At 36.8% G+C, this 27827-nt stretch overlaps 1 protein-coding gene across 3 annotated transcripts in view; it reads left to right on the forward strand.

Annotated features, from left to right (window-relative positions):
* The window catches only part of ROCK1 (Rho associated coiled-coil containing protein kinase 1), a 163869-nt gene that overhangs the window by 101656 nt on the left and 34386 nt on the right, over positions 1-27827 (forward strand). For all 3 annotated transcript variants that reach the window (XM_032293240.1, XM_032293241.1, XM_032293242.1), the window contains 6 exons: positions 6402-6537; positions 7777-7868; positions 7972-8218; positions 19058-19164; positions 20650-20800; positions 25220-25380. In XM_032293240.1, coding sequence (XP_032149131.1) covers positions 6402-6537; positions 7777-7868; positions 7972-8218; positions 19058-19164; positions 20650-20800; positions 25220-25380 — 894 coding nt within the window. The remainder of the gene's footprint in view (positions 1-6401; positions 6538-7776; positions 7869-7971; positions 8219-19057; positions 19165-20649; positions 20801-25219; positions 25381-27827) is intronic.

Here is a 27827-nt window from a genome sequence, read left to right on the forward strand (position 1 = left end):
AGAGAAGCCAGTAACCTTGAAATATCAACAGTTACAGACAGAGCTCCAAAAAATGCTAATTTTCTTAGCCTAAAGACCAAGAAAGGAGCAGACTAGCAAGTCAGAAAACTTACACAGTCACTGCCATTTTCAGCCAAACACCACAGAAAAAAGGTAGCCTCACTCTTAACAGCAAAGACTGAGTGGGAAGTCTAGATTTTCATCTCCACTATACTATAGCATAGCACACCCCAACTTCCAATTCGAATAGTGTCAGAGAAGGCCCAGCAAAGGAATTTTCATCCCCTGTAAGCAGTAACAAAGCTTCCCTCTCTCCCCAGACAGTATAGCAGAGACCATTTGGGGGATCTACTCTTATACTTCCAGCTGACCATAATGGAGTGCCCCTGCCACTGCCTCCTGGGTTGGTATCAAAGGAGGCATGATAGGGAGTCAGAACTTTCACCACAGAAAATAACAAGCTCCCCTCCACAATGCAGTGTCAGTGGGGCCACATAAGGAGCAGCCATGGTGCACTCAATGGAGGCCTGGTAGAGTGCTAGAACTCCTGTTTTTCTACCCAGCAATGATGAGGATTTGCTCCCCTCCCCACTGAGGTGTCAGTAGAGGCTGAGTGGAAAACCTCGACTTCTACAAGTTCCACCTGACAGAAAAGAGGCAGCACCCCCTTAGTTCTACTAGAACAATGTCAGAGGAGGTCTTTTAAAACAGATTTTAAATAAGATCCAGAGTGTTGTAAGATAATGCCTAGGTTTTAATAGAAAACTACTCATCATATCAAAACTAGGAAAATTTTAACTGGAATAAGAAACAACAACTAATACCAACACTGAGATGACAGATATTAAAATTATGTGATAAGAATTTAAAGGAATCATCATCATAAATATGTTTCCGTGAGCAACTATAAACGTACAAACAAGCAAAAAAATAGAAAGTCTCGGAAAGACATAGATACTATAAAATAGAGCTAACCAAAAATTATAATAACTGAAATAAAAATCTCAATAGATGATGTCAGCAGCAGAGGGAACACTGCAGAGGAACGAATCAGAGACCTTCAGCAGAGAACAATAGAAATTATCCAGTGTGAACAACAGAGAAAATGGTCAGAAAAAAAAGTGACAGAGCCTCCAGGACCTGTAGAACTATAACAATACAGTTGTAGCATTTGTTTCACTTGAATTACTAAAGGAGAGGAGAAAGGGGTGGGAAGAAATGATGACAGAAAATTCAGCAAATTCGGCAAAAGACCCGAACTGACAAACAAAAGACATAAACCTACAAGAAGCTTAGCAGGCACAAAAAGTGTAAACCCAAAGATACCCACACCAAGACACAATAGTCAGAGTGTAAATCTCCAAGAAGCTTAGCACACTGCAAAAAGCGTAAACCCAAAGATAGCCACACCAAAACGCAATATTCAGACTTATGAAAATTAATTACAAAAAGGAGGTCGTAAATACAGGACACGCTTTACTAGAAAGGAAAGAACAGTGCAAGTAACAGCTGATTTCTTATCAGAAACCATGGAGGCCAGGAGGAAGTGGCATGACTTTTTCTGGTGCTGAAAAAACAAAAACAAACTTATCAACCCAGAATTAATTCTATGTTCAATTAAAATATCCTCAGATGAAAAGAAAATGACATTCTCTGATGAGGTAAAACTAAAAGAATGTGTCACCAGCACACCTTCTCTAAAAGAATTGCTAAAGAAAATTCTCTAAACAGAAAGGAAATGATAAAAGAAGGAATCTTGGCCAGACAGATTGGCTCATACCTGTAATCCCAACATTTTGGGAGGCCAAGGTGGGTGGCTCACTTGAGACCAGAAGTTCGAGATCAGGCTGGCCAATATGGCAAAGCCCCTTTACTAAAAATAAAAAGTTAGCCAAGTGTGGTAGCGCATGGTTGTAATTCTAGCTATTCCGGAGGCTGAGGCTAGAAAGTTGCTTGAACCTGGGAGGTGAAGTTGGAGTGAGTCAAGATCACACCACTGCACTCCAGCCTGGGCAACAAAGCAACTCTGTCTCCAGAAGAAAAAGGAGGAATTTTGAATTATCAGGAATAAAGAAATAGTAAAATATGGGTAAATACATTTTTTCTCCTCTTGATTTTTTTTTATATTAGACAGTTGAAGCAGAAATTATAATACTGTCTGATATGGTTCTCTGTGTATGAGAAGAAATACTTTAGACAATCATAAACAGAGTAATGGGTCATAAAGAAAGGTAAAGTTTTTAGATCGGATGTGGTGGCTCATGTCTTTAATCCCAGCACTTTGGGAGGCCAAGGCTGGCAGATTGCTTGAGCCCAGGAGTTCAAGACCAGCGTGAGCAACAAGGCGTAACCCCATCTCTACAAAAAAATACAGTAATTAGGCATGGTGGTGCACAGCTGTAGTCCCAGCTACTAGGGAGGCAGAGGTGGGAGGATTGCTTGAGCCCAGGAAGTTGAGGCTGCAGTGAGCCATGAGCATGCCACTGCATTCCAGCTTGGGTGACAGAGTGAGACCCTGTCTAAAAAATAAATAAGATAAAAAAAGAAAGAGAAGTTTTTAATACTTAAACTGGTAAAAATGCAAATATCAGCAGAGTGCACTATATATGAAGCTATGCATATACAATGTAATATCTAGGGCAGCCACTGAAAAAGCCATACAAGGAGATACATTCAAAAACACCATAAGTAAATCCAAAGGATTGCTAAAATAATGTTCTAGTAACCCACATAAAGGCAGGAAAGAAAATGTAGAAATAATAGAGATCAAACAAAAAAACGAAAATGGCAGACTTAACCCTAAAGTACTACCAATAATGACGTTAAATGGAAATTAAATGGAATAGCAATCAAAAGAGGTGGTAGGAGTAGATTTTTTAAAAATCCCCCATTTATATGTTATCTATCAGAAACTCTTCAAGTATAACAACATAGGAAAGTTGAACATCAGATGGAAAGTGATGACATACAAATGTTAAAAAGAAAACAACAATATTGACAATATTAATACCAAATAAAGTAGACTTCAAAGCAAAGAAAATTACCCTGAGCATAGAGGAATATTACATAATGGTAAGAGTCAGTCCACCAAAAAGAAAGAAAGATCCTAACTGTTCACCAGTGAAGCAAAAGTTAATAAAACTGAAAGAAGTAGACCAATGCATAATTGTTGGAGACCTCAATACCCCTAAGAATCGGCAAACATGGGAGAACTCAACCACACTGTCAGACACCAGAATTTGTTCAACATTTATAGAACCCTACATTTAACAGTAGAATATGCCTTCTTTTCAAGTGCTTAAGGAACACACACCAAGGTAGACCACATCCCAAGCTATAAAACAAACACATTTGAAAGCATTGAAATCATACAGAGAGTTTCCTGACCAAAATATAATCAGATGAGAATAAATAACAGAAAAATTTGCAAACACATGGAAAGCAAACAACAAACTTCTAAATAATCCATTGGTCAAAGAAGAAGTCTCAGTGAAAAAAATACATTGGAATGTTAATTGTGTCTCATAAAGCTGTTATGGCTCTTCATCTTTAAAAAATACGTAAACAATGAAGTGAAAATATATCATCAAAATTTGTGAGATGCTGTTAACATAGTGATCAAGGTTAATTTATAGCACTGAATGCTTACCTTAGAAAAAAGGAAAAGTCTGAAGTCAATAATTTAACCTCCTACTTCTAGAAACTAGAAAAAGAAGAGCAAAATAAACCCAAAGCAAGCAAAAGGAAAGACAAGTAATGATAAGAGCAGAGATCAATGCAGTTAAAAGCAGAAAAGCAATAGAGAAAATCAATGAGACAAAAAGCTGTGTGAAAAGATCAACAAAATTAACAAACCTCTAGCAAGACTGATAAAGGAAAAAGAGAGGACACAAATTACCAGTATGAGGAATGAAATAGGGCATATCACTATGGACCGTATAGGTATCAAAAGGATTATAAGGAAATACTATGAACAGTTTTAAACACAATCGAGACATTTAAATGAAATGGACTAACTTCTCAAAAAACAAACTAGCGGGCTGGGCACGGTGGCTCACGCCTGTAATCCCAGTACTTTGGGAGGCCGAGGCAGGTGGATCACGAGGTCAAGAAATCGAGACCATCCTGGTCAACATGGTGAAACCCCGTCTCTACTAAAAATACAAAAAATTAGCTGGGCATGGTGGCGCGTGCCTGTAGCCCCGGCTACTCGGGAGGCTGAGGCAGGAGAATTGCCTGAACCCAGGAGGCGGAGGTTGCCGTGAGCCGATATCGCGCCACTGCACTCCAGCCTGGGCAACAAGAGGGAAACTCCGTCTCAAAAAAAAAAAAAAAAAAAAAAAAAAACTAGCACAACTCATACAGTGTGAAATAGGTAATTTCAATAGCACTATGTGTCAAGGAAAGTGAATTCATACTTTTTGAACTTTTTAGATAATATGAATGACAAACATGAACAGAGGTTCACATCATTAGTCATTTGGGAAATGCAAATTGAAACTACCATGAAATATTACTCCATAACCATAAGAAAAAGTAAATTTTAAAATTATATCAATAACTGACAAGGATGTGGAGAAACCAGATCACTTGTACATGCAGATGGGGTTGTAAAATGGTACAGACATTCTGGAAAGCGAATTGGCTGTGTTCCTGAAAAACTAAACATGTATCTACTATGTGACCCAGCAATTGTATTCTTGGGCATTTATTCCAGAAAAATGAAAAGTCTCACAAAAACCTGTACCCTAATGTTTGTAACAGCTCTGTCTGTAATAGCAAAAAACTGAAAACAACCAAAATGCCCTACAATAAGTGAATGGTTGAATAAACTGTAGTACATTTGTACCATGGAATACTCAGCCATAAGAAAGAATAAACTGTAGATACATACAATACATGTTAATGGATGGATTTTTAAGGGCTTTATGTTGAGTTTAAAAAAAAAGACCTACCTGAAGAAGTCATATATTGCATGGTTCCATTTATAAAACATTCTCAAAAAGACAAAATTATAGAAATGGATAACCACTGATTGCCAGGAGTATGGGTGTTGGGAGAACGGGGATGGGTGTGGCTACAACTAGTGACTGGAAAGAGATTGTTGTGATGACCAGTTCTGTTTCTTCACTGTGGTGATGCTTACATGAACCTACATATGTGATAAAATGGCAGAACTGTACCCACTTTATACCAGTGACAATTTCCTGATTTTGTTATTGTGCTATTGTTATATATAATGTATATTGGGGGTACCTGAGTGGAAAGGCACTTGGGACCTCTCTGTACTGTCTTTGCAACTTTCTTTGAATGTATAATTATCTAAAAATTAAAAGTTAGAATGATAAACTTTTATAATCAGAAAGACCTTGAATGTTTTATGTCCAGTTTTTGCTTAAAGATGAGAAAGCCCAGAAACACTATAAAACAGGTTTTCTAATATGGAGTCTTAAAAAGTGAAGCATCAAAAACAAGACTGGTAGTGGTAACTCAGAAACAGAAGATACATTTTTAAGTTGTGAAAAGTTGAGTATTTTAGGCCGGGCATGGTGGCTCCTGCCTGTAATCCCAGCACTCTGGGAGGCTGTGATGGGTGGATCACCTGAGGTCAAGAGTTCAACACTAGCCTGGCCCACATGGCAAAACCTGTCTCTACCAAAAATACAAAAATTAGCCGGGTGCAGTGGTGCATGCCTGTAGTCCCAGCTGAGGGAGAATCTCTTGGAGGCAGAGGTTGCAGTGAGCCGAGATTGTACCACTGCACTCCAGCCTGGGCAGCAGAGTGAGAATCTGTCTCAAAAAACAAAAAAAAATGATATTATAATCCTCTCTCCTGTAGTTTCTAAATTAAGAATTTCCTTGATTGCTTTTTAATACACACTGGTAGGTAGATACCTAAAACATCTTAGAAAGATAAAGCAACTTGTTGACAGAGATAGGATTAAGGGAGACATAGAGGAAATGGTGAACTCACTGTACATTCTGTACCATCTATTACAGTTTGAGCTTTTCATCAGTTATCAGAGGATCCTTTCATATTCCATACCTTAAACTTGGGATTGTTAACAAACCAAAATATTGATAATATAATACAATGCGATTGTCTTAAATTTAGAGAGTGACTTTCTGTCTGAAAAGATTCACAGTGTTGTATTTTAAATTCTTGGAGTCAGAAGTCTGAAAATTTTTACCTATCAAGTTCAAATAAGGAGATTTCCCTGTTTTCTTAAAAGGCAAGCTGCTTAGAAAGTTGTATTTGGAACACTATGCTTTTGAAACAAAACATTCATCTTAAGTGTTGTATGTTTTTTTTTTCCTTGTTTTTTAAAGAACATAGTACTCCCTTGAATGAATGATGAGAGTATTAATTGCAGTGGTAACTTTTATCATTATACTTTCAGGGAAATCAAAGAAGAAATCTAGAATCTACAGTGTCTCAGATTGAGAAGGAGAAAATGTTGCTACAGCATAGAATTAATGAGTACCAAAGAAAAGCTGAACAGGAAAATGAGAAGAGAAGAAATGTAGAAAATGAAGGTAATTTGTCATTACTTTTGAAAAATGGTAGAATTTCTAACACTGTCATGGGGTTGTCTTAAATTTAGTGTCCATGTTACATACATGAAGCTACAATCCTAAGAAGCTACAATCTTAAATAACCCAGGTCTGAAGTTAAATTTATAATATATTAAAGTAAATAGTAAGTAGCATTTAACTAGAGTAGTGATGGTCATCATGGTGTGCATACTAGAATCTCTTGGGAGGCTTTAAAGAGTACTAATGCCTAAATCCCAGCAATTCTAATTTAATTGGTTTAACTGTGTGGCCTGAGTATCATTTTTTACAGGCCCCCTAGGTACCTCTAACAAGCAGCTGCATCTGAGAACTGCTAAGCTAGAATTACATGTGTTTTAATGGCTGTGTTACATATATATTTAAAATACCTGTCTACACCCTTTGATGCAGTGATTTTACTTCCACAAGTTATTTACATACATACGCATATACTGCAAACTGATGTATACATAAGGCAATTCATTGTAGTATTGTTTAAAATGGCAAAAAAAAAATGCTATATATGAAACATAATATAATACATATATGCAACATAAAGGTAATCAGTGCTGTAATTTTAATACATCTATGTGGTAGAATACTATAATACTATGTGGCTTATAAAAAAGAATAAAGCATCTCCTCAAATGCTGTTATAAAACAATCTCTAAGATATATCTTTAAGTGACAAAAACAAAGTACAGATTGCTTGTGTTTAAAACAAGAGTACTTATCTATATGTGCTTAAATTAAATATACATTGGGGAGGAGAGCCAGTTAAAAGAGAGACTCAGAGGGAGCAGGAAATTCAATTGAGAAAGGAAGACTTATTCTATACTGTCTACATTTGGTACCCTTTAAATTTTGTACCATTATTAAGATATTGAACTATCAAGCAATTGAACTATTAAAAAATAACGTTAAAACCAGCTTTATAACATTACACTAACAGAGTGATCTTATAAAGGGAATTTAAAAAGTTTGAGATTTACAACAGTAGAGAAGAAATCTGTTTTTGCACTCTGTATTATAAAACGATGAATTCTACTTTTTGATGAATTTAAAATGCAAGAACTTCCAAATTGGAATTTGGCTTTGGGAGTGGACCTAATGTAGCTGACTGTTATAGTCTAAGCCTAAATGTCATTTTTTAAAAAGGCACTTCTGTGTTTCCCCTATGAAAATTTTGTAATTTCTATGTATTATTCTTTCATTTTCTAGTTTCTACATTAAAGGATCAGTTGGAAGACCTAAAGAAAGTCAGTCAGAATTCACAGCTTGCTAATGAAAAGCTGTCACAGTTACAAAAGCAGGTAAGTGTTTCAAATGAGATTCCTTTTTAAAGAAAATTATGGTTAATTAAATTTTATTGTACTTTGGTCAGAAACCTATTTTCTTGCTTTCTTTTTTAAATAGCTAGAAGAAGCCAATGACTTACTTAGGACAGAATCGGACACAGCTGTAAGATTGAGGAAGAGCCACACAGAGATGAGCAAGTCAATTAGTCAGCTAGAGTCCCTGAACAGAGAGTTGCAAGAGAGAAACCGAATTTTAGAGAATTCTAAATCACAAACAGACAAAGATTATTACCAGCTGCAAGCTATATTAGAAGCTGAACGAAGAGACAGGGGTCATGATTCTGAGATGATTGGAGACCTTCAAGGTAATACTTTTGCTTATATATATACAAGGTAAAATATGCATACTATGAAATTTATTATAACATTTTAACCATTTTTATGTATACAGTTCAGTGGGATTAAATACAGTTCACAATATATGTAACCATCCTCATATAAGTAGAATCATACAGTGTTTGTCCTTCTGCGTCTGGCTTTTTTCACTTAGCACAATGTCTTCAAGGTTTTTATCCATGTTGTATGTGTCAGATTTTCCTTTCTTTTTAAGGCTCAGTAATCCATGGTATGTGTATACCACATTTTGTTCATTCACTCATCTATCGATGGAAGAAATATTTTATAATTTTTATTTTAATTGTTAAAAAATATGTAAATAAAATTTACCATCTTCTTCATTTGTAAGTCTAAGTTAATATATTTACGATCATATTACCCTCATAAAGAATAACTTTGGTGAAACCAGAAATGATTGCATTCTTTTTTATTTTTTTATGTTTTTTTGAGATAGGGATTTGCTCTGTTGCGCAGGTTGGAGTGCAGCGGCATGATCACAGCACACTGCAGCCTTGAACTCCCGAAGTCAGGCAATTCTCCTACCTCAGCCTCCTGGGACTACAGGTTCATGCCACCATGCCCAGCTAATTTTTGTAGAGACGAGGTTTCACCATTTTGCCCAGGCTGGTCCCAAACTCCTGGGCCCAAGCGATCTGCCCACCTTATCCTCCCAAAGTGTTGGGATTATGGGTGTGGAGACACCACCCCATGCCAGCATTCTTTCTTTTTAGGATAATGCCTACATTTGTACCATGTTGTAATTTCTTCACCCTCATAGGCACACCTTTGGGGTAGATAATGTGGATATTTTTCAGTTTTGCAGATAAATTAACCAAAAACTTCATTTAAAAACGTGCCTAATTCATAAAGGTTTTACTCAAAGTGAGACTAATCCAAGCAAAGAGAATTATCACTGTTAAAACCTCGGAATTCCTCATGTATTGTTGGTAGTAATAGAAACTCAATTGCAGAAGTAGAATCCCATTATACATTAAAAGTTAGATACTTGGGAAGGTTTGAGCTGGAGATATTAACAGTCTTTGTGAATCTAAGAGGCCGAAGATTGAGTATAACTAACAGTGGATAAATGAACAATTTTAAAATAGTAATAAAATTCAGTTTGTTTTCAAAAAGATTCCTGGCTTTACCCACTCACATATTTTTCTATTTTCTATTCCTGTTAGCAGTACCATCTATACTACCTAATCAAAACAGATATGCATGGAAGTTGCCAGATCTCTCAAGAAAAAATTGGAGGGAGGAGTTCATTTTAACCTTAGTTAGAGATGGGAACATAGTTTCAGGTCTCTTGGGGCTTGATGATTAGCTATAATTCAGTGGAGAGAGGTCAGGGTCAGCTTTTGTGACTAAGGAAACAGAAAATAGGATCTCCTGTTGGTTCTTAACTGAGGAGTGTTGTGCAATGTTATTTCTCAGGGACCAGACTTAAAATAGATCTGAGTATAACTAAGAAAGTAACCATTTTATATGTAGTAGGAAAGTCTCAGAATTGTTTGCCTTGGCCTTTTTATACAGCTTATTAACCATGTGAAAGTCTTTTCATCTACTCTCTTTATCTTTAGGGAGATAAGAATAGGTTGCCTCTATAGATCCTTCCAGTTCCAAAATTCTTGTAAGTTTGTGATCTGTGTGTGACTAAGCTTTGAGCTCCTTGCTTCAGAGGCAGGGCCCATCTACTTATCAACAGTGGTTTTTTACTGGATCTGTTTTTTAGATATCAGTTGAAAGTTAAGTAAAATTCGTAGCATGATTTATTGTTAGTTTATCCTTCTTAATGTTTCCTTTGTTTAGTTTGGAATTTAAATGTGAATCAAAGCTCACATACACTAAAATAATATACATAACTTATGTGAGTTTCAACATACATGTAAAAGTGCATTCTGGTTTTTTAAAAACAAAATCACAAAGTTGGCTGGGTGTGGTGGCTTACACCTGTAATCCTAGCACTTTGGGAGGCCACGGTGGGTGGATCACAAGGTCAGGAGATTGAGACCATCCTGGCTAACATGGTGAAACCCTGTCTCTACTAAAAATATGAAGAATTAGCTGGGCATGGTGGCATGCACCTGTAGTCCTAGCTACTCAGGAGGCTGAGGCAGGAGAATTGCTTGAACCTGGGAGGCAGAGGTTGCAGTCAGCTGAGTTTGTGCCACTGCACTCCTGCCTGGGCAACAAAGCAAAACTCTGAATAAATAAAATAAAAAATAAAAAAAAAAATCACAAGATTTATATTAATCTTTTCTGGTCTTTAAGAACTTTCTGGTCTCTCAAATAAATTTAGTTTGGGATGGTGGGCTTCTAGCAGAGCCTTGCTTGTTATTCATTAATGGAATGTCCTTCATGTATGATGTCTGTTGCATAGTCTTTTTTTATTTTTTACTTTTTATAACTCTTTAAAGTATAAAAACCATTCTAACTTCAGGCCTGTACAGAAACAGACCGCAGGCCTGACATTTGCCAGTACCTGGACTAGTGAAATAATAAGGCTGCAACTGATTGCAGGGAAAGTTTTCCAAAAGTTCAGACTACAGAGTCTTAATGAAAGTGATCAAAATGTTATGGAGGATTGAAATTTTTAACTGAATGTATAAGCTTTCATCTAGTAAGTTTATCTGTGATTCTTCAGATTGAAAGTCAAAAAACAACTTTTTAAAATTAACCATTTTAAAAAATCCTTTTCTTAAAAAAAAATTACTTAGAACCAGAAGTGCTTCAGATACTGGATTTTGGGTGATTTGAGAGTATTTGTATTGTATATACTTACCAGTTGAGTATCCCAAGTCTGAAATCCTTGAATATCATGTCAGTGCTCAAAAAGTTTCAAAATTAGGAGCATTGGGGATTTTTGGATTTTTCCATTAAGGATGCCTAACCTGTACTATAGCAACCTCTTGTGTACTCATCTTTTAGCTTCAAAAATCTTGATTTGGTAGCCAGTCCTGTTTCATTTTATCCTCTACTTCCCCTTCCCAGTCCTCTGACACTGCATTATTTTGAAGCACTTATCAGGCACCACATTTTCCTTTTGTTAATACATCCTAATTTGTAAATATTTTGTTATGTCAAAGATAGGGACTCTTTTTGAAAAAGACAAACATAGCTACAATGCCACTATCAAAGCTAGAAAATAGGTGACAGTTATTTAATATTATAAAACATCTAATCAGTGCTTAAATTTCTCTAGTAGTCTCATAATTTGGTTTTATTAATGCATTTATTTTGTTTGAATTAGGATCCAAAATTTGCACGTTGCATTTCATTAATATTTCCCTTGTTCATTTTAATCTGCATTTCCTCCTCCCTTTTGTGTTCTTTGTAATCTTTTTTTGCTGTTATTTGTGGTTGAACAAACCAGGTTTTCTTTTATCCTATGAGTGACTCCCATTCTGAATTTTACTGATTTCATCTGCTGATATTATTTAGCATGTTACTCTGTCTCCTGTAGTACTTTAAACTAGACATTAGATCTAGAGATGGTAATCTACTTCAGGTAGGACTTTGGCAAGAATACTTGTAAGTAGTAGTATTTGAGTACCAGGAGGCACATAAACATAAAATCTGGGCTGGGTATGTTGGCTAACACCTGTAAAACCAAAATTTTGGGAGGCTGAGGTGGGTGGATCTCTTGAGCCCAGGAGTTGGAGACCAGCCTGAACAACGTGATGAAACCCCATCTCTATGAAAAATACAAAAATTGGCCAGGCATGGTGGCACACACCTGTAGTCCTAGCTACTTAGGAGACTTAGATGGAGGATTGCTTGAGCCCAGGAGACGGAGGTTGCAGTGAGCCAAAATTGTGCCACTGTACTTCAGCCTGGGCAACAAAGTAAGACCCCGTCTCAAAAACAACAGCAAACAAATAAACAAACAAAAAAAACCAAACAAAAAACCATGAAGTCTAGCTGTATCTTTTTGTGGTGTTAGTAGCCATTGATGATCATTGCCTAAGTCCTTTGTTTCTTTAGGAGTTTGCATTGGTAATCATCTATTTTTATCCTTCCTCCTTCGTTTGTTAATTGGAATTCTACTCTAGAGATAAACATTTCCTCATCAATTATATAGTAGTTACTTTGAGGTACAGCTTATAAAAGAAAGGTTAAATACTTGACTCTTTGTCAGTTTTCAGAACAGTGAGTTATTTCCCAGACATCCTGCAAAGATGATTCGTGAATTTTTAAAATATATTTATGAACTCATAAATTTTAATATATTTAATATATGTTAGCCCTTTGCATTATTCTTAATGATGCTCTCTCGAAGCTTAGTGGGAATTCTTTAAGTTTAGATGCTACCCTAGTAGTCTTGGATAGCATCCTTGCTTTTTGGTATGCATAGATTTTCCAGGATTATTTTTTGTCCCAAACCTGGAATCACCCATTTGCCTAGGAACTCTGCTTCCTTTTGTAGCATATAACATTCCAGGTCTATAACCCAAATTCTATGGGTACTCACTACTGTTGGGCTGGTCAGTGTTTGTAGGCCATTTTAATGGAAAGAGGTAGGAAACAATTTTTTATATTACTAATTTCTTATTTATTGTGATCAGAAACTATTAAAAGATTTCTACTCTTAACAATTTTTTTCTGGCTTAGTTTATAAAGGATTTTTGCATTTCACTGTTACATAGCATTTGAAAGTTGTCAGTTTTTGTATGTGGCATCTTTTTGGGTGAACAGTTGATCAGTTTTCTAAGATCACATTCTTTGTCTCTTCTGTCAAATTTTAAAACATGTTTTCAAAGTTTTCACTATCATTGTGGGTTTTTCTCATAACCCCCTGCCCCCTTGTATTTCTAACAGCTTTTGCTGACTATATTTTTTATTAAGGTGAAATTCTTGTAACAAAAAGTTAACCATTTAAAAATATACAATTCAACAGCATTTACTACCTTGAAAATGTTGTACAAATACCTCCACTATGTAGTTCCAAAACATTTCATTTTGTCTTTTTAAAATGTGTCTTCATCTGGTTTAGGTATCAAGGTAATACTGGCCTTGTAGAATGAGTTTGGAAACATTCTCTCCTTCTCTATTCTTTGGAATAGTTTGAGTAAGATTGTTACTTGTTCTTTAAATGTTTGGTAAGAGCCAGATGCTGTGGCTCACGTTTGTAATCCCAGCACTTTGGGAGGCCGAGGCAGGCAGATCACTTGAGGTGAGGAGTTCGAGACCAGCCTGGCCTGGCCAATATGGTGAAACCCCATCTTTACCAAAAATACAAAAAATAGCTGGGGATGGTGGTACACGCCTGTGATCCCAGCTACTCAGGAGGCTGAGGCAGGAGAATCGCTTAAACCCCAGAGGCGGAGGTGGCAGTGAACCGAGATTGCACCACTGCACTCCAGCCTGGGCAACAGAGCAAAACTCTCTCAAAACAAAAAACAACAAATAAACAAACAAAAAACAATGTTTGTTTAAAATTTAGCAGTGAAGTCATTCAGTCCTGGGCTTTTATTTGCTGGAAGACTTTTTATTACAGCTTAGATTTCATTAGATGTTATTCGTCTGTTTAGGTTTTGGATTTCTTCATGGTTCAATCTTGGTAGGTTGCATGTGTCTAATTTGATTATTTGTTTTATTCGACTAATTTTGGTTTTGGTTTGCTCTGGCTTTTCTAGTTGTTTAAGATGTATCATTGTTTATTGAAAGTTTTTCTACCTTTTTGATGTAGATCCTGAGAGCTATAAGCTTTCCTGTTAGTACTGCTTTCACTGTATCCCATAGGCTTTTGTATGTTTTGTTTTCATTATCATTTGTTTCAGGAAATATTTTGATTTTCTTTTTAATTTCTTCTTCAATCCACTGATCACTTAGGAGCATATTTTTTAATTTCCAGGTATTAATATCATTTCAAAAATTCCACTTATTATTGATTTCTAGTTTTGTTTCATTATGGTCAGAGAAGATAGAGATATGATGTACTTTTACTTTTTTTTAATTTTTCAAGACTTACTTTGTGGTCTAACATATGGTCTGTTTTTGAAAATGATCCTCATGCTCAGGAGAAGAATGTATATTCTGCAGCTGTTGGATGAGATGTTCCATAAATGTTTATTAGGTCCATTTGGTCTATAGTGCAGATTAAATCTGATGTTTCCTTTGTTGATTTTCTATCCAGATGATCTGTCCAATGCTGAAAGTGAGGTGTTGAAGTCTCAGTACTGGGTTCCATCCTATCTTTAGCTCTAACAATATCTGCTTTATATGTCTGGGTACTCCAATGTTTGGTGCATCTGTATTTACCATTTTTATATTTTCTTGCTGAACTGACCCCTTTATTGTCACATTATGACCTTCTCTGTGCCTTTTTATAGTTTTTATCTTGAAATCTATTTTGTCTGATACAAGTATAAGTACTACTGTGCTGCTGCTTCTTTTTTTTTTAATTGGCGTGGAATATCTGTTTCCATGCCTTTGTTTTCTCTGTGTATGTCTGTGTGTATCTTTATATGTAAAGTGTGTTTCTTGTAGGCAACAGATCATTGGGTCCTGTTTTTTTTCTTTGCTTTTTGGTCCATTCAGCCATTCCTTATCTTTCCATTAGGCAGTTTAGTTCATCTAGGGACATACTCTTGCCATTTTGTTATTTGTTTTATGATTGTTTTGTGGTCTTCTCTTCTTTCTTTCTTTCCTTCCTGTTTTCTTTTAATGAAGATGATTTTCTCTGATGATAGTTTTTAATTTCTTGCTTTTTTTTTGGTATCTACCTGTTGTATGTCTTTTGATTTGAGGTTACCATGAGGCTTGCAAATAATATCCTCTAACCCATTCTTTTAAACTGATGATGACTTAACAGTGATTGTATTAACAAACTAGCAAGCAAAGAGAAAATGAATACAAGCTCTACACTTTAACCTAGTCCCCTGCTTTTTAACTTTTCGTTGCTTCTATTTATATATTATTGTGTCTTGGAAAGTGTTGTAGTTGTTATTTTCAATCAGTTCTTTTAGTCTCTCTACTCAAAATACGAATAGTTAATACATTGCAATTATAGTGTTACAGTAGTGTTTTTTCAGTGTGCTTATTACCCTGTGGCCACCATCCTTGGAACTGTGCTGCATCAGACCTGAAGCCTTAAACCTTCTTGTGCTTGAATATTGATATGTTTCTCTAGGTTTGGGAAGTTCTGTATTATTATTCTTTGAGTAGGCTTTCTACCCCTATCTCTCTTTCTCCCTCCTCTTTAAGGCTAATAACTCTCTTTTGAGGCTATTTTCTAGATCTTATATGCATGCTCTATTCTTTTTCATTCTCTTTTGTTTCCTCTGACTGTATTTCCAAATAGCCTGCCTTCAAGCTCACTGATACTTTCTTCTGCTTAAACATTTCTGCTGAAAAGAGACCCTGATGCATTCTTCAGTATGTCAGTTGCATTTTTTCAACTCCAGAATTTCTGCTTGATTCTTTGTACTTGTTTCATTTTCTTTGTTAAGATTGGATGCTGAATCTCTTCTTTTTTTTTATCTTGAATTTCTCTGATTTTCCTCAAACTAGCTATTTTAAATTCTCCGTCTGAAAGGTCATGTATCTCTGTCTCTCCAGGATTGGTCCCTGGCACCTTATTTAGTTCCTTTGGTGAGGTTATGTTTTCCCGAATGGTCATGATGCTTGTGGATGTTTGTCCGTGTCTGGGTATTGAAGAGAGGTATTTATTGTAGTCTTTGCAGTCTGGGGTTATTTGTACCTGCCCTTCTTGGGAAGTCTTTCCAGGTATTCGAAGGGACTTGGGTGTTGTGATCTAAGTTTTTGGTCACTGTAGCCATATCTGCATTAGGAGGCACCCTAAGCCCAGTAATACTATGATTCTTGCAGACTCTTAGAGGTACCACGTTGGTGATCGTGGGTAAGATCTGGAAGAATTATCTGTATTATCATGCAGAGACTCTTGTTCTCTTCTGTTTTTTCCAAACAAATGGAATCTCTCTGTGCTGAGCTACCAGGGAGAGGTGGGGAAGGGGTTATACAATCACCCTTGTGGTCACCACCACTGGAACTGCACTGGGTCAGACCTGAAGCCAGCACAGCACTGGGTCTCACCAATACCTGCAGTAACTACTACTTGGCTACTGCCTATGTTCACTCAAGGTCCTAGGGCTCTATAACTCTATAATCAGCAGGTGATGAAGCCAGCCAGGCTTGTGTCTCTCCCTTCAGGGTGGTGAGCTCCCCCTTGTCTCAGGTGGATCCATAGATGCCATGTGGGAACCAGGGCCTGAGTTGGAAATCTTAGGAATCTACCTGGTACTCTGTTCTACTGTAGCTTAGTTGGTACCTAAGCCACAAGTCAAAGTCCTTCGCATTCTTCCCTCCCCATTCCACAAGCAGAAGAGTCCCTCCCCGTGGCCACCACTACTCTAGACCCTCAGCAAATGCTCCCTGGTGACTGCTGATATTGATTCAAGGCCTCAGGGCTCTTCAGTCAGCTTGTGGTGGATGCCGCCAGGCTTGAGACTCTCCCTTCAGGGCAGTGGGCTACCCTCTGGCCCAGAGCAGGTCCAGAAATGCCATCCAAGAACCAAGACCTGGAATTGGGAACCCCAAGAGCCTGCTTGGTGCTGTACCCCACTGTGGCCAAGTTGATACCTAAGCTGATTTTTGGTTCTTGTGAAGGGACTTTTTTGTGCAAGTGGTTGTTCAATTTGGTGTTCCTGCAGGGAAACAATCGGTGGAGGCTTCTATTTGGCCACCTTGCTCTGCCTCCCCCTGTTTTGTTTTTAATTGACACATAATAATTGTACATACTTAGGAGATGTTTTTGTACGTGTACACAACGTGTAATTAAATGAGGGTAATTGGCATATCCATCTCCTCAAACATTTGTCATTTCTTTGTGGTGAGAACATTCAAAATCATCTCTTCTAGCTGCTTTGAAATATGCAATATTTTATTGTTAACTATAGTCAACCTACTGCATGGTGGGACCATTTTCTGTCTTCAGTGCTGCTTTTAGATAAGCAAGAGGACTTAATTTCTTGTATTTGATGTAGTCCAGTATATCTAGTTTTTTCTTTATTGCTAGTGTGATTTTTTGTGTGGCCTATCGAAAAAGTCTTTGACTAGATTATGAAGATATCTCCTTTTAGCTTTTAGAAATTTTATTGTTTTAGTCAGTTTAGATTATGATACCTGGTGTTTTTACCCTTATCCCTCCCACTATGTTTTTATATTTTCTGTATATAAAGCTTCTTTGCTTTCACATATTACACAGGCAAGTTCTAGTTTATTTTCAGTAGTTCTTTTCAGACAGAGTAAATGAGGAAAATAAACTATACTTAATTTGTCTCTTTCGTGTGGTTGTTAGGAATCTTGCATGGATTCAACCCATACAGCTTTATTATCTTCTTAGGAGTTGGTTTATAGTAAGCTACTTCAAAAATTCAAAGCTTAATTTGAATTAATATCTTTGTACAGATTTTTAAAAATAATGTTTAAAACAGATTTTCTCCTGGAACTCCTGGGTTCATGCGATCCTCACACCTCAGCCTCCCAAGTAGTTGGAACTACAGGCTTGTGCCACCATGCCCAGCTAATTTTTGTGTTTGAGACAGGGTTTCACCATGTTGCCTAGGCTGATCTCAGACTCCCAAGCTCAGGCAATCTGCCCATCTCGACCTCCCAAAGTGCTGGGATTACAGATGTGAACCACTACACCTCGCCTATTTTAAAGATAATTATATCATACTTTGTTAAGTTATAATTTCTAAGTAGCACTTCAACATTTAAACATCTTGGCACATTTGCTTTATCTCTATTCATGCAAATACACACATACTCTGTATACATTTTGGTCAGTGATTTGAAAGAAAGCAGCAATGTTTCTTTCTCCTACATGAATATATTCCAACATGAAAATATCATGTGTGTGTAAATAAATTTATTGTTCTCTAGATTCTTGAACTAATCTAGCAGATATGCATTATCAGGTACCAAAGATTTAATATATGTTTATTAAAGAACTACTTTTGAAACCCTGAAATATGGGAGGTGAAAAGAGTTCATTTGAGAGTGGGATGAGTATAGCCAGTCAAACTATACTTTGAGTAGTACGGAATTTTTACTGGCCCTTCAGGTACTTCATTTTCCTTGTCCTAGGACACTTTGAATCACAAAATATGAAAATATAGTTTTTATTTTACGCTAGACAATATAAATATATTCACTTAAGTTAGATTCTACATGTATTGAATTTGTGTGTTTATTAAATACTTATGCCTTAAAAATCTGTAAGGGGAAGCATGTTTTAATCAGTAGACAATTACTAAATATATGAGTTACTGCCATTGCATGGCATGAACATCAGGTTAGTTAAAACTAAACTTTGTTAGAGTACTTGAATTCCTTAAAAACTTAGTTTTCCATGAAAATAGAATTTGGCTCCATAAAAGTAGTTTTATTAAACACTTTGAGGAGTGTCTGGTACATGTGGGCCACTTAATAAATACTTGCCTTTATTAACTAAAAGCTCTCACCTTTAATGTTGTTAGAAATAAGGACTTGGATTTGATTTCTAGCTCAAGCTGAGGCTTTGTCTCTTTGGCTACTTTTAAATAAGGAATATGTACTACATTATATCCAATTAGCGTTAACATTTTTATTCTGTATCTTGTGTTTATTGTGCATACCACCAAGAAAGCACTTAATAAATTTTATCTGATTAGGAAACTGAATATAGTAAAAAAAAAAAAAAGAAAAGACGAAAAACACATTTTTAAAAAACTAAATTGTCACACTGAACAAAAAGTCTTCTTTCAACGACTACAGATTTGAACTTTTTTCTCATTTGATAGCTCGAATTACATCTTTACAAGAGGAGGTCAAGCATCTCAAACATAATCTTGAAAAAGTGGAAGGAGAAAGAAAAGAAGCTCAAGACATGCTTAATCACTCAGAAAAGGTAAATGATTTAACATATACCAATTATGATAGAGTAATTACTGATTATCATTGACTACAAGGTGGTTTTATAAAATAGCATTTATTCTTAAAGTTAATGTTTATATAGTTAACATTTCTAAAAGTTTTTATGTTTGATTGGTTGGTATGTGGGGATGTATGTCTTATTTTGGGTTTTGTTAATTGTTATTTTTGTTTGGTTTTACCCTAGAAAGCATTAGATGTTTCATGTTCATTAACAGATCATCACAGATTCCTTTGGTTTGGAAATACCTTTTTATAAAGGATGTTTCCCTATTTTCTTTGTACATGAGTAAGATGAATGTGCTGTGAGGCCTTATGAAGAAGGAAAACAACAGATCAGTACATGGTAGACGATGAGTGCTTGTTCTGTTTTGTTACAATTAACAAAATAGAAAAGAGCATAAAGTGATTGGCCTTTGCATTTAGAATTTTCTTAACAATAAAAATTTCATTGGTTATTGTCTTTTACTTACCTTGTTAAGTAAGAGTTAAATAGGTGATATAGAGATACAGCTCTCAGTTTTTCAAAGCCTCTTTGATATGTTGGAGGTTCAGTAGAACCTCAGGTAAATTATCAGAAAAGCCAGTACTTCTCTTGCCCTTTGGACATGTTTTGTCATAATTAGAATAGTTTTTGATGGCCAAACTGGTGTAAATGTGGACATAGGATAAAAGAAGGAAGAGGAGAAAAGGATACCCAAGCAGAAATGGAATATGTTTGACTCATTTTTCCTTTCTTTGTCAATGACTTGCCACAGGATGCTTTGTGTTTGTTGTTGTTGTTGTTGTTTGTTTTTTTTGTGAAAGCAAAGTAAATGTGGATATAGATGCAAATGTAAAGAAAGATCATTTAATATATTTTTTTAAAGTGGTAGCAGGCCAGGCAAGATGGCTCCTTTCTGTGGACCCAACATTTTGGGAGGCTGACAGAGGAGGATTGCTTGAGCCCAGGAGTTTGAGAATAGCCTGGGCAATGGAGCGAGACCCTATCTCTACAAAAAAAAAGTTTAAAAATTAGCCAGGTGTGGTGGCACATGCCTGTAATACTAGCTACTCTGGAGGCTGAGGCTGGAGGATAGCTTGAGCCCAGGAGTTCAAGGCTTCAGTGAGCTAAGAAGGTGCCACTGCACTCTGGCCTGGGTGACAGAGTGAGACCTCATATCTTTTAAAAAAAAGATATCAAAAATTTTAAAATAAGCTGAAAAATTGTCTTATTCATTTCTTATCGTAGCAATGAATTGTCCTGAAAATAACCACCAGCACAGCCTTGTTCTGCTATCCTCCATGGTTAGATTCAAATGGGAAGGGAGGGGTTAAATAAAAGGTGATCTTTTGCTTTTAGTTATTATGTGTTTATTGCGATTTTTAAAATAAGACATCTTACCTCTTCAAGAACATTAAATGTAAGATTTACTAACATGCCTTCTGCATAGTTTATTACATGACTCCTCCCATTTTACAGGAAAAGAATAATTTAGAGATAGATTTAAACTACAAACTTAAATCGTTACAACAACGGTTAGAACAAGAGGTAAATGAACACAAAGTAACCAAAGCTCGTTTAACTGACAAACATCAATCTATTGAAGAGGCAAAGTCTGTGGCAATGTGTGGTAAGTGTCAGTTTTAATATTTTTACAAAATTGGCTTTAAATGGTGACTACAAAAACTTGGTTTTAATCAAAATTTCATACTGTATAACTCAAAAATCATAATATAAATTATGGGCCTGGCGTAGTGGCTCACACCTGTAATCACATCACTTTGGGAGGCCAGAGCCAGTGATCACTTGAGGCCAGGAGTTTGAGACCAGCCTGGCCAATATAGTGAAACCCCATCTCTACTAAAAATAAAAAAAATTAGCCAGGTGCCTGTAATCCCATCTTATTGGGAGACTGAGACACAAGAATCGGTTGAACCTGGAAGGCAGAGGTTGCAGTGACCTGAGATGGCACCACTGCCCTCCAACCTGGGCAACAGAGTGAGACTATGTCTCAAAGAAAAAAAATAAAAGAAAGAAATTATAAATTATAATCAAGAAGAGTATGTCTTTCTTTTGATACTCTCCTTTTTTGTTTTGAGACAGTTTTGCTCTTGTCTCCCAGGCTGGAGTGCAGTGGCATGATCTTGTCTCAGTGCAATCTCCGCCTTCTGGATTCAAGGGATTCTCCTGCCTCACCCTCCCAAGTAACTGGGATTACAGGCACCCACCACCATGCCCAGCTAATTTTTGTATTTTTAGTAGAGACAGCGTCTCACCACATTGGCTAAGCTAATCTCGAATTTCTGACCTCAGGTGATCCACCTGCTTCAAGCCTCCCAAAAGTGCTAGGATTACAGGCATAAGCCACCATGCCTGGCAATACATTCCATTTTCTAAGATCATAATTTCACCTTCTAGTTCCCTCAGTTTACTACTCTGTTCCCTATGAAAGTTAGTGGAATCAGTCTTTTCTCTGTTTTTTAGCCCTTTCCTTGATTTTCTTTATGATCCATTCTGGATCTCATTGTCTGTTAATTCATTTGCTTTCTTGCTTTGTACCCTCAATTTTCTCATTTCTTTTTGCTTCCACTGTGTTATGCCTCCAGGCACAACCCTAGTTCAGACCAGCCAGCCGGTTTCTTCAAGTAGTTGAGTGTTAGTTCAGTGCATTATCTGCAACATGAGTTGTCAGGTTTTTTTTTTGTTTTTTTTTTTTTTTAATTTAAAAAAATTATTTATTTTTTGTAGAGACAGAGTCTCAATATGTTGTCTTGAACTCCTGGGCTCAAGGGATCCTCCCATTTCGGCCTCCCAAAGTGCTGGGATTATAGGCGTGAGCCACCATGCCTGGCTGTTAATTTTTTAAAATATGTCACTCATAAGTTTCTTCTCCTAGACTTTTATCTTCCCAAGCTTCCTGTGCCATTTTTTAATCACTACAGTTTTAGGTGAACTTCTTATTTCACAAAGAAATAATGAAAGCATAGGTGTGAACACCTCAAAATCTAGTTTTCCTATCAATCTATCCTACTTATTTACCTGTCTTCATTATCGTTGCTGTTGTCTTAAAGGAGGGTGATTTCTTCTTATCTCACCTTCACTTCTTATCTCTTTTTTTTTATTTCCTCAACCTTTTTACCTCTACTGTCTTCTTTCTTTTTGTAAACATGTACAAGTCTCCCATCTTAAAAACGAATAGGCAAACCTGTGCAGCAATCTGTGATCCTTACTACTTACCACTGTTTTATTTCTAATAAAATAATAAAATAGTCAAACTTCAGTGGCGTCAGATTCTTTATAGAAAAAAATTTTTAAATATCCAAACTTCTAACAAGTCTTTTCTTTACCTTCTACTTATTCTTAATGTACCACAGTCTTGATGGGTTAGCATCTTAAATTCTTTTTGCTCAAAAGAAAGCTCATAACCTTATCCATCAAACCTGCTCTTATTCTTTATTCTCACTAACCTAGTTAACGGCCATATTGTCTTTATGAGCCAAGGCTTTGAAATCAGACAGATCAATGTTGCTTTGTAACTATTCTAAGTTAGATGAGAAAATGCATGTAAAGTGCCTGCGCATAGAAAGTTTTCAGTAGCTATTATCTTGGCTACTGAACATCACATCATCACCTGCCAAGAGTTGTTCTCCTCATCAATCATTCTTACTTAGGTTAGAACAATTTTCCTTTTTAGTTCAAATCATATTTTTGTTGTCCTTAAAATCCTTTAGTGGCTTTTCATTGTTTGCAGGGTACCTTTCAAACTCCTTGGATATGTAGAATCTGAGTTGACACCTGCCTATCTTTTACAGTCTTACTACTCCGCATTTTGTTGTGTGTACCCTGTGCTTCGGCCATACTGAGCTACTTTTATTTCTTTCACTTAAGTTAATTATTGGCTGCCTACTACAGGCGAGGCACAGCTGGGAATATAGCAAAGAATAAAGCAGATAAAGCCTGGAGTTTACATTCAGGTGGTGAAGATAGACAAAAAAAACAATGAATACATAAATGAACATAGGTACAGCTTGTAATTATTAATGTGGAGGAAATACACGTTAATATGATTGTTTTAATTTGGCACTGCCCTAGAAGGGGTTCTGAGGAAGGCTCTCTGAGCTAGTAATATTCGAGGTAAGAACTGAAAGTCAAAATGAACCAGCTATTAAAGGAGCTGGAGAAAAATACATTCCAGGCAGAAGTGATAGTGAGTTCAATATTCTTACTCTAAGATTTGTATGAAGCCACTCGCGCATTTTAAGCTTCTGGGATGTGTAATTTATATTGTTAAAAGATCACTCCTGCTGCTGTGTGGAGAATGCTTTCAAGACCGAGAACAGTGATAAAAAGGAAGATCAGTTAGAAGCCTATATGCTGTAAACACTGGTAGTAGTAGAGAGGGAAAGAAGTTGAGGTATAGAGGACAAGAGTTGGTGATGAATTGGATAGAAAAAGGAGAAAGAAACCTGGTGCTGTGGCTCACACCTGTAATCCCAGCACTTTGGGAGGCCAAGGTGGGCAGATCACTTGAGGTTAGGAGTTTGCAACCCACTTGGCCTACTTGGTGAAACCCCATTGCTACTAAAAATATAAACATTAGCTGGTGTGGTGGAAGGCACCTGTAATCTCAGCTACTTGAGAGGCTGAGGCAGGAGAATTGCTTGAACCTGGGAAGCGGAGGTTGCAGTGAGCCGAGATTGTGCCACTGCACTCCAGCCCAGGCAACAGAGGGCAAAAAAAAAAAGGGAATCAAGAAAGACTGAGGCTTTTAATTTGAACAGCTGATTGGATAGTTGTATATTGAGACTAAGGCTGAATTTGGTGGCTCATACCTGTAATCTAAGCACTTTGGGAGGCCAAGGCAGGCAGATCATTTGAGGTCAGGAGTTTGAGACCAGCCTGGGCAACATGGTAAAACTCTGTCTCTACTTAAAAAAAAAAAAATAAAATAAAATAAAAAAAAAACTGGGTATGGTGACGCGCGCCTGTAATCCCAGATACTCAGGAGGCTGAGGCAGAATTATTTGAACCCCAGGAGGCAGAGGTTGCAGTGAGCCAAGATTGCACCACTGCACTCCATCCCAGGTGATAGAACAAGACACTGTCTCAAAAAACAAAAAGAGAGAGACTCAGACTAACTGAGGTTGGAGTGGTTGGGGATAGGTCGGAAGTAAAGGCATCTATCATGGATACGTTAATTTTAACAACTTTAGATACCTAGGTGGAGATGTTAAACAGTTAATTGGTATCTAAGTCTGGAGCTCAGGAGAGATATATCAAGAGTCAGAAGAACATAGTTAGTGGATGGATTTGTGTTTGATTAAACAGAAGGATCTTAAGAGGTGACAATTTTATCTATAAGTTTGGGGGGAAGATATGGAATAGTGTATTTATATTTATTTAATAGTTTATGTTTTCTCACCTAGAGGGTAGTCTTGGAGAGTAGGAAAGCAGACTTAATAAACTTGAATCCTGTTGGGGCAACTTACTAGTTGCATGAACATGGAAAAGCTAACCTCTCAGAAGCCTAGGTATATTTCAAGAAAGGAATCTCAGTGTAGGCTACTATCTTGTAGTAATAATTAAGAGATATTATACTACTGTAGAATTTTATTCATCTGAATTGTATAAATTGGAGTTCCTACCATAGCCTTAAGCCTCTTGAACCTTTTCTGGAACAATGCATGGGATAAATTCAGCCTTATTTTTCTGCTTTTACTTGATGTACCTTCATTATTATTCTTTGTTAATTCACTTTCTTTCTAGCTACACTCTTCACCTTCTAGTCTGAAAGTGGTACTGATTAATCTCTTATCATTGGGTAAGAGTTGGTTTTAGAAGATTTTATTACTGTATATTTTATAACTCCCTTTCTTTAGAGATTTCTGCTATATAAATAGTTCATATAACATGAGAATTTCTGTAATAAATATCTCTATTCAAGTCCCAGGATAAAAACGAGATGTTTGAAACCAATTTACAGCTCATATAAAGTGAAATGTATTAAAGTGCTCTTTCTTTAAAAGTATGTAACTTTTTGCTTTCACAGAGATGGAAAAAAAGCTGAAAGAAGAAAGAGAAGCTCGAGAGAAGGCTGAAAATCGAGTTGTTCAGGTTGAGAAACAGTGTTCCATGCTCGACGTTGATCTGAAGCAATCTCAGCAGAAACTAGAACATTTGACTGGAAATAAAGAAAGGATGGAGGATGAAGTAAGAAAAATAGTACTGGTTTTGTTCATCTTTTAAAAGTGAAACGATTATATAAGTTACAACTAAAGAGTTATCTATAATTTAAACACGATGAAGGAGATTTGAATGAAATAATTGACATGGGTTTGTGTTCACTGCTATATGCCACCCCAGCACCTAGAATTTTCCTCATCAGATAATTACTGAACATTCGCTCTGTATGATCTATACCATTTTTCACTATGACAGTACAACTATTTTGAAATATCATAGTTGCTTCCCTGAAAAAACTGACCATCTACTTTAAAGGAAAAAACAGTATCTTTATTGTAAGGTATCCTATATCCTCCAAGAAAGAGCGTTGCTGTTAGATTTCTTAAAAGTGTTTAACTGCAGTCATTCCTGGCTTAGATTGATAGCACAGGGTATACATTTTATAAAGCAGTTAATAAAAGATAAAATGACAGTATGTCCTGTTTACTATATGTAGTTTAGAAATTATTTCTGCCAGGCACAGTGACTCACACCTGTAATCCTAGCACTTTGGGAGGTCGAGGTGGGCAGATCACAAGGTCAGGAGATCGAGATCATCCTGGCTAACCCGTCTCTACTAAAAATACAAAAAATTACCCAGGCGTGGTGGCATGCGCCTGTAGTCTCAGCTACTCAGGAGGCTGAGGCAGGAGAATCAATTGAACCCTGGAGGCGGAGGTTGCAGTAAGCCGAGATCATGCCACTGCACTTCAGCCTGGGCGACAGAGAAAGACTGTCTCAAAAAAAAAAAAGACTGAAAGCCTTCTCAAGAAGATGTAACACGTTACCTAGGTTTTAAAGGTTGAATAAAACTTCAAAAGGTGATAGTTTTAGAGTCAAGAGTTTTACTTGGTAGAGGGAATATTATCAGTAAAGATATGGATAATAAAGTGAGTATTGAGTGGATAAGACAATGAGTAAGTAAGGCATAAAAGGCATAAAAAGGAACTTGATATGACCAGAGAAGAAGAAACATGTTGAGTAGTTATGGGAGAAATTTGGAGGCCAAAGTATTGATACTCTTTAAAACTTGCATGGGTGGCCAGGCACATTGGCTCATACCAGTAATCCCAGTACTTTTGGAGGCCAAGGTGGGCAGATCGGCAGATCATGTGAGCTCAGGAGTTTTAAACCAGCCCAGGCAACATGGGGAAACTGTTGTCTCAAATACAAAAATAAGCTAGGTGTGGTGACGCATGCCTATAGTCCCAGCTACTCAGGAGGGTGAGGTGGGGGGATTGCTTGCACCTTAGGAGGTCAAGGCTGCAGTGAGCCGAAATTGTGCCATGGCACACCAGCCTGGATATCAGAGTGAGATGATATCTCAAAAAATATAAAAAATAAAACCTGCATGGGAGCTATAGGTGAAAGCACTTTTAGAAAAATCAGTCTGGGCCGAGGCAGGCGTATCACAAGGTCCGGAGTTTGAGACCAGCCTGGCTAATATGATGAAGCCCTGGCTCTACTAAAAATACAAAAATTAGCCAGGTGTGGTGGTGGGTGCCTGTAGTCCCAGCTATTCGGGAGGCTGAGGCAGGAGAATCACTTGTACCTGGGAGGCGGAGGTTGCAGTGAGCTGAGATTGTGCCACTACACTCCAGCCTGGTGACAGAGCGAGACTCCGTCTCAAAAAAAGGAAAAAGAAAAATCAATCTGGCAGTGGTATATAGAATGGACTAGAAAGAAGAGAAATTAGAGATACCTGTTAAAAACTATCATGCAGAAGGAATATATGTTCAAAATTTTAAAGATAATATTCAGTCATTTTAAAAACATAAGTTTTTGACTACCTATTATTTTCCTGGTTCTGTGCTAGGAGTTGGGGTTACTGAAGTAAGTGAGATATAGGTATGGTTCTGACTTTGTTGGAACTTATAGCCAGGAGGGGAAAACAGATATTAAAGTAGTAACTACAAGCATTGCAAATAATTAAAAAGGAAGCATTGAATGTTATAGGGGTGTATGACTAACCACATTTGGGAGTTACAGAAGGCCTTGCCAAGGGTATGACATTTAATTTGAGAGGTGAAGAATAACAAATGAAGGAGGATAGAACAGAAGGAGTACCATGTACAAGAACTGTGAGGTGAGGGAGAATTGGTTGCATTTGAGGATCTGAAGAATATGATTAGATTGTAGAGAATGGATAATGATAGAACAGATCATGAAGGCCATTATAAACCACTGTACATTTGTCATTGTATATTGAGTTCATTGGTCCCAACACCTAATAAGCACTTCATACCTATTTATTGAGTTGAATGAAATGTACATTCAGTTTGTTTTGTTAAGCTTTGAAGGGTTATAGAGTAGAGCACATAAACAGGTAAATTTAAGTACTCCTTTCCTTTCAAATGTTCCCCCAGAAATAGCTTTTATATGTGTGTGTGTGTGTGTGTGTGTGTGTGTGTGTGTGTGTGTGTGTGTGTGTGTGT

Source organism: Sapajus apella, unplaced genomic scaffold (assembly GCF_009761245.1).
Source record: "Sapajus apella isolate SASKATOON/1434 unplaced genomic scaffold, GSC_monkey_1.0 scaffold29, whole genome shotgun sequence".
In the NCBI taxonomy this organism is placed as follows: domain Eukaryota; kingdom Metazoa; phylum Chordata; class Mammalia; order Primates; family Cebidae; genus Sapajus; species Sapajus apella.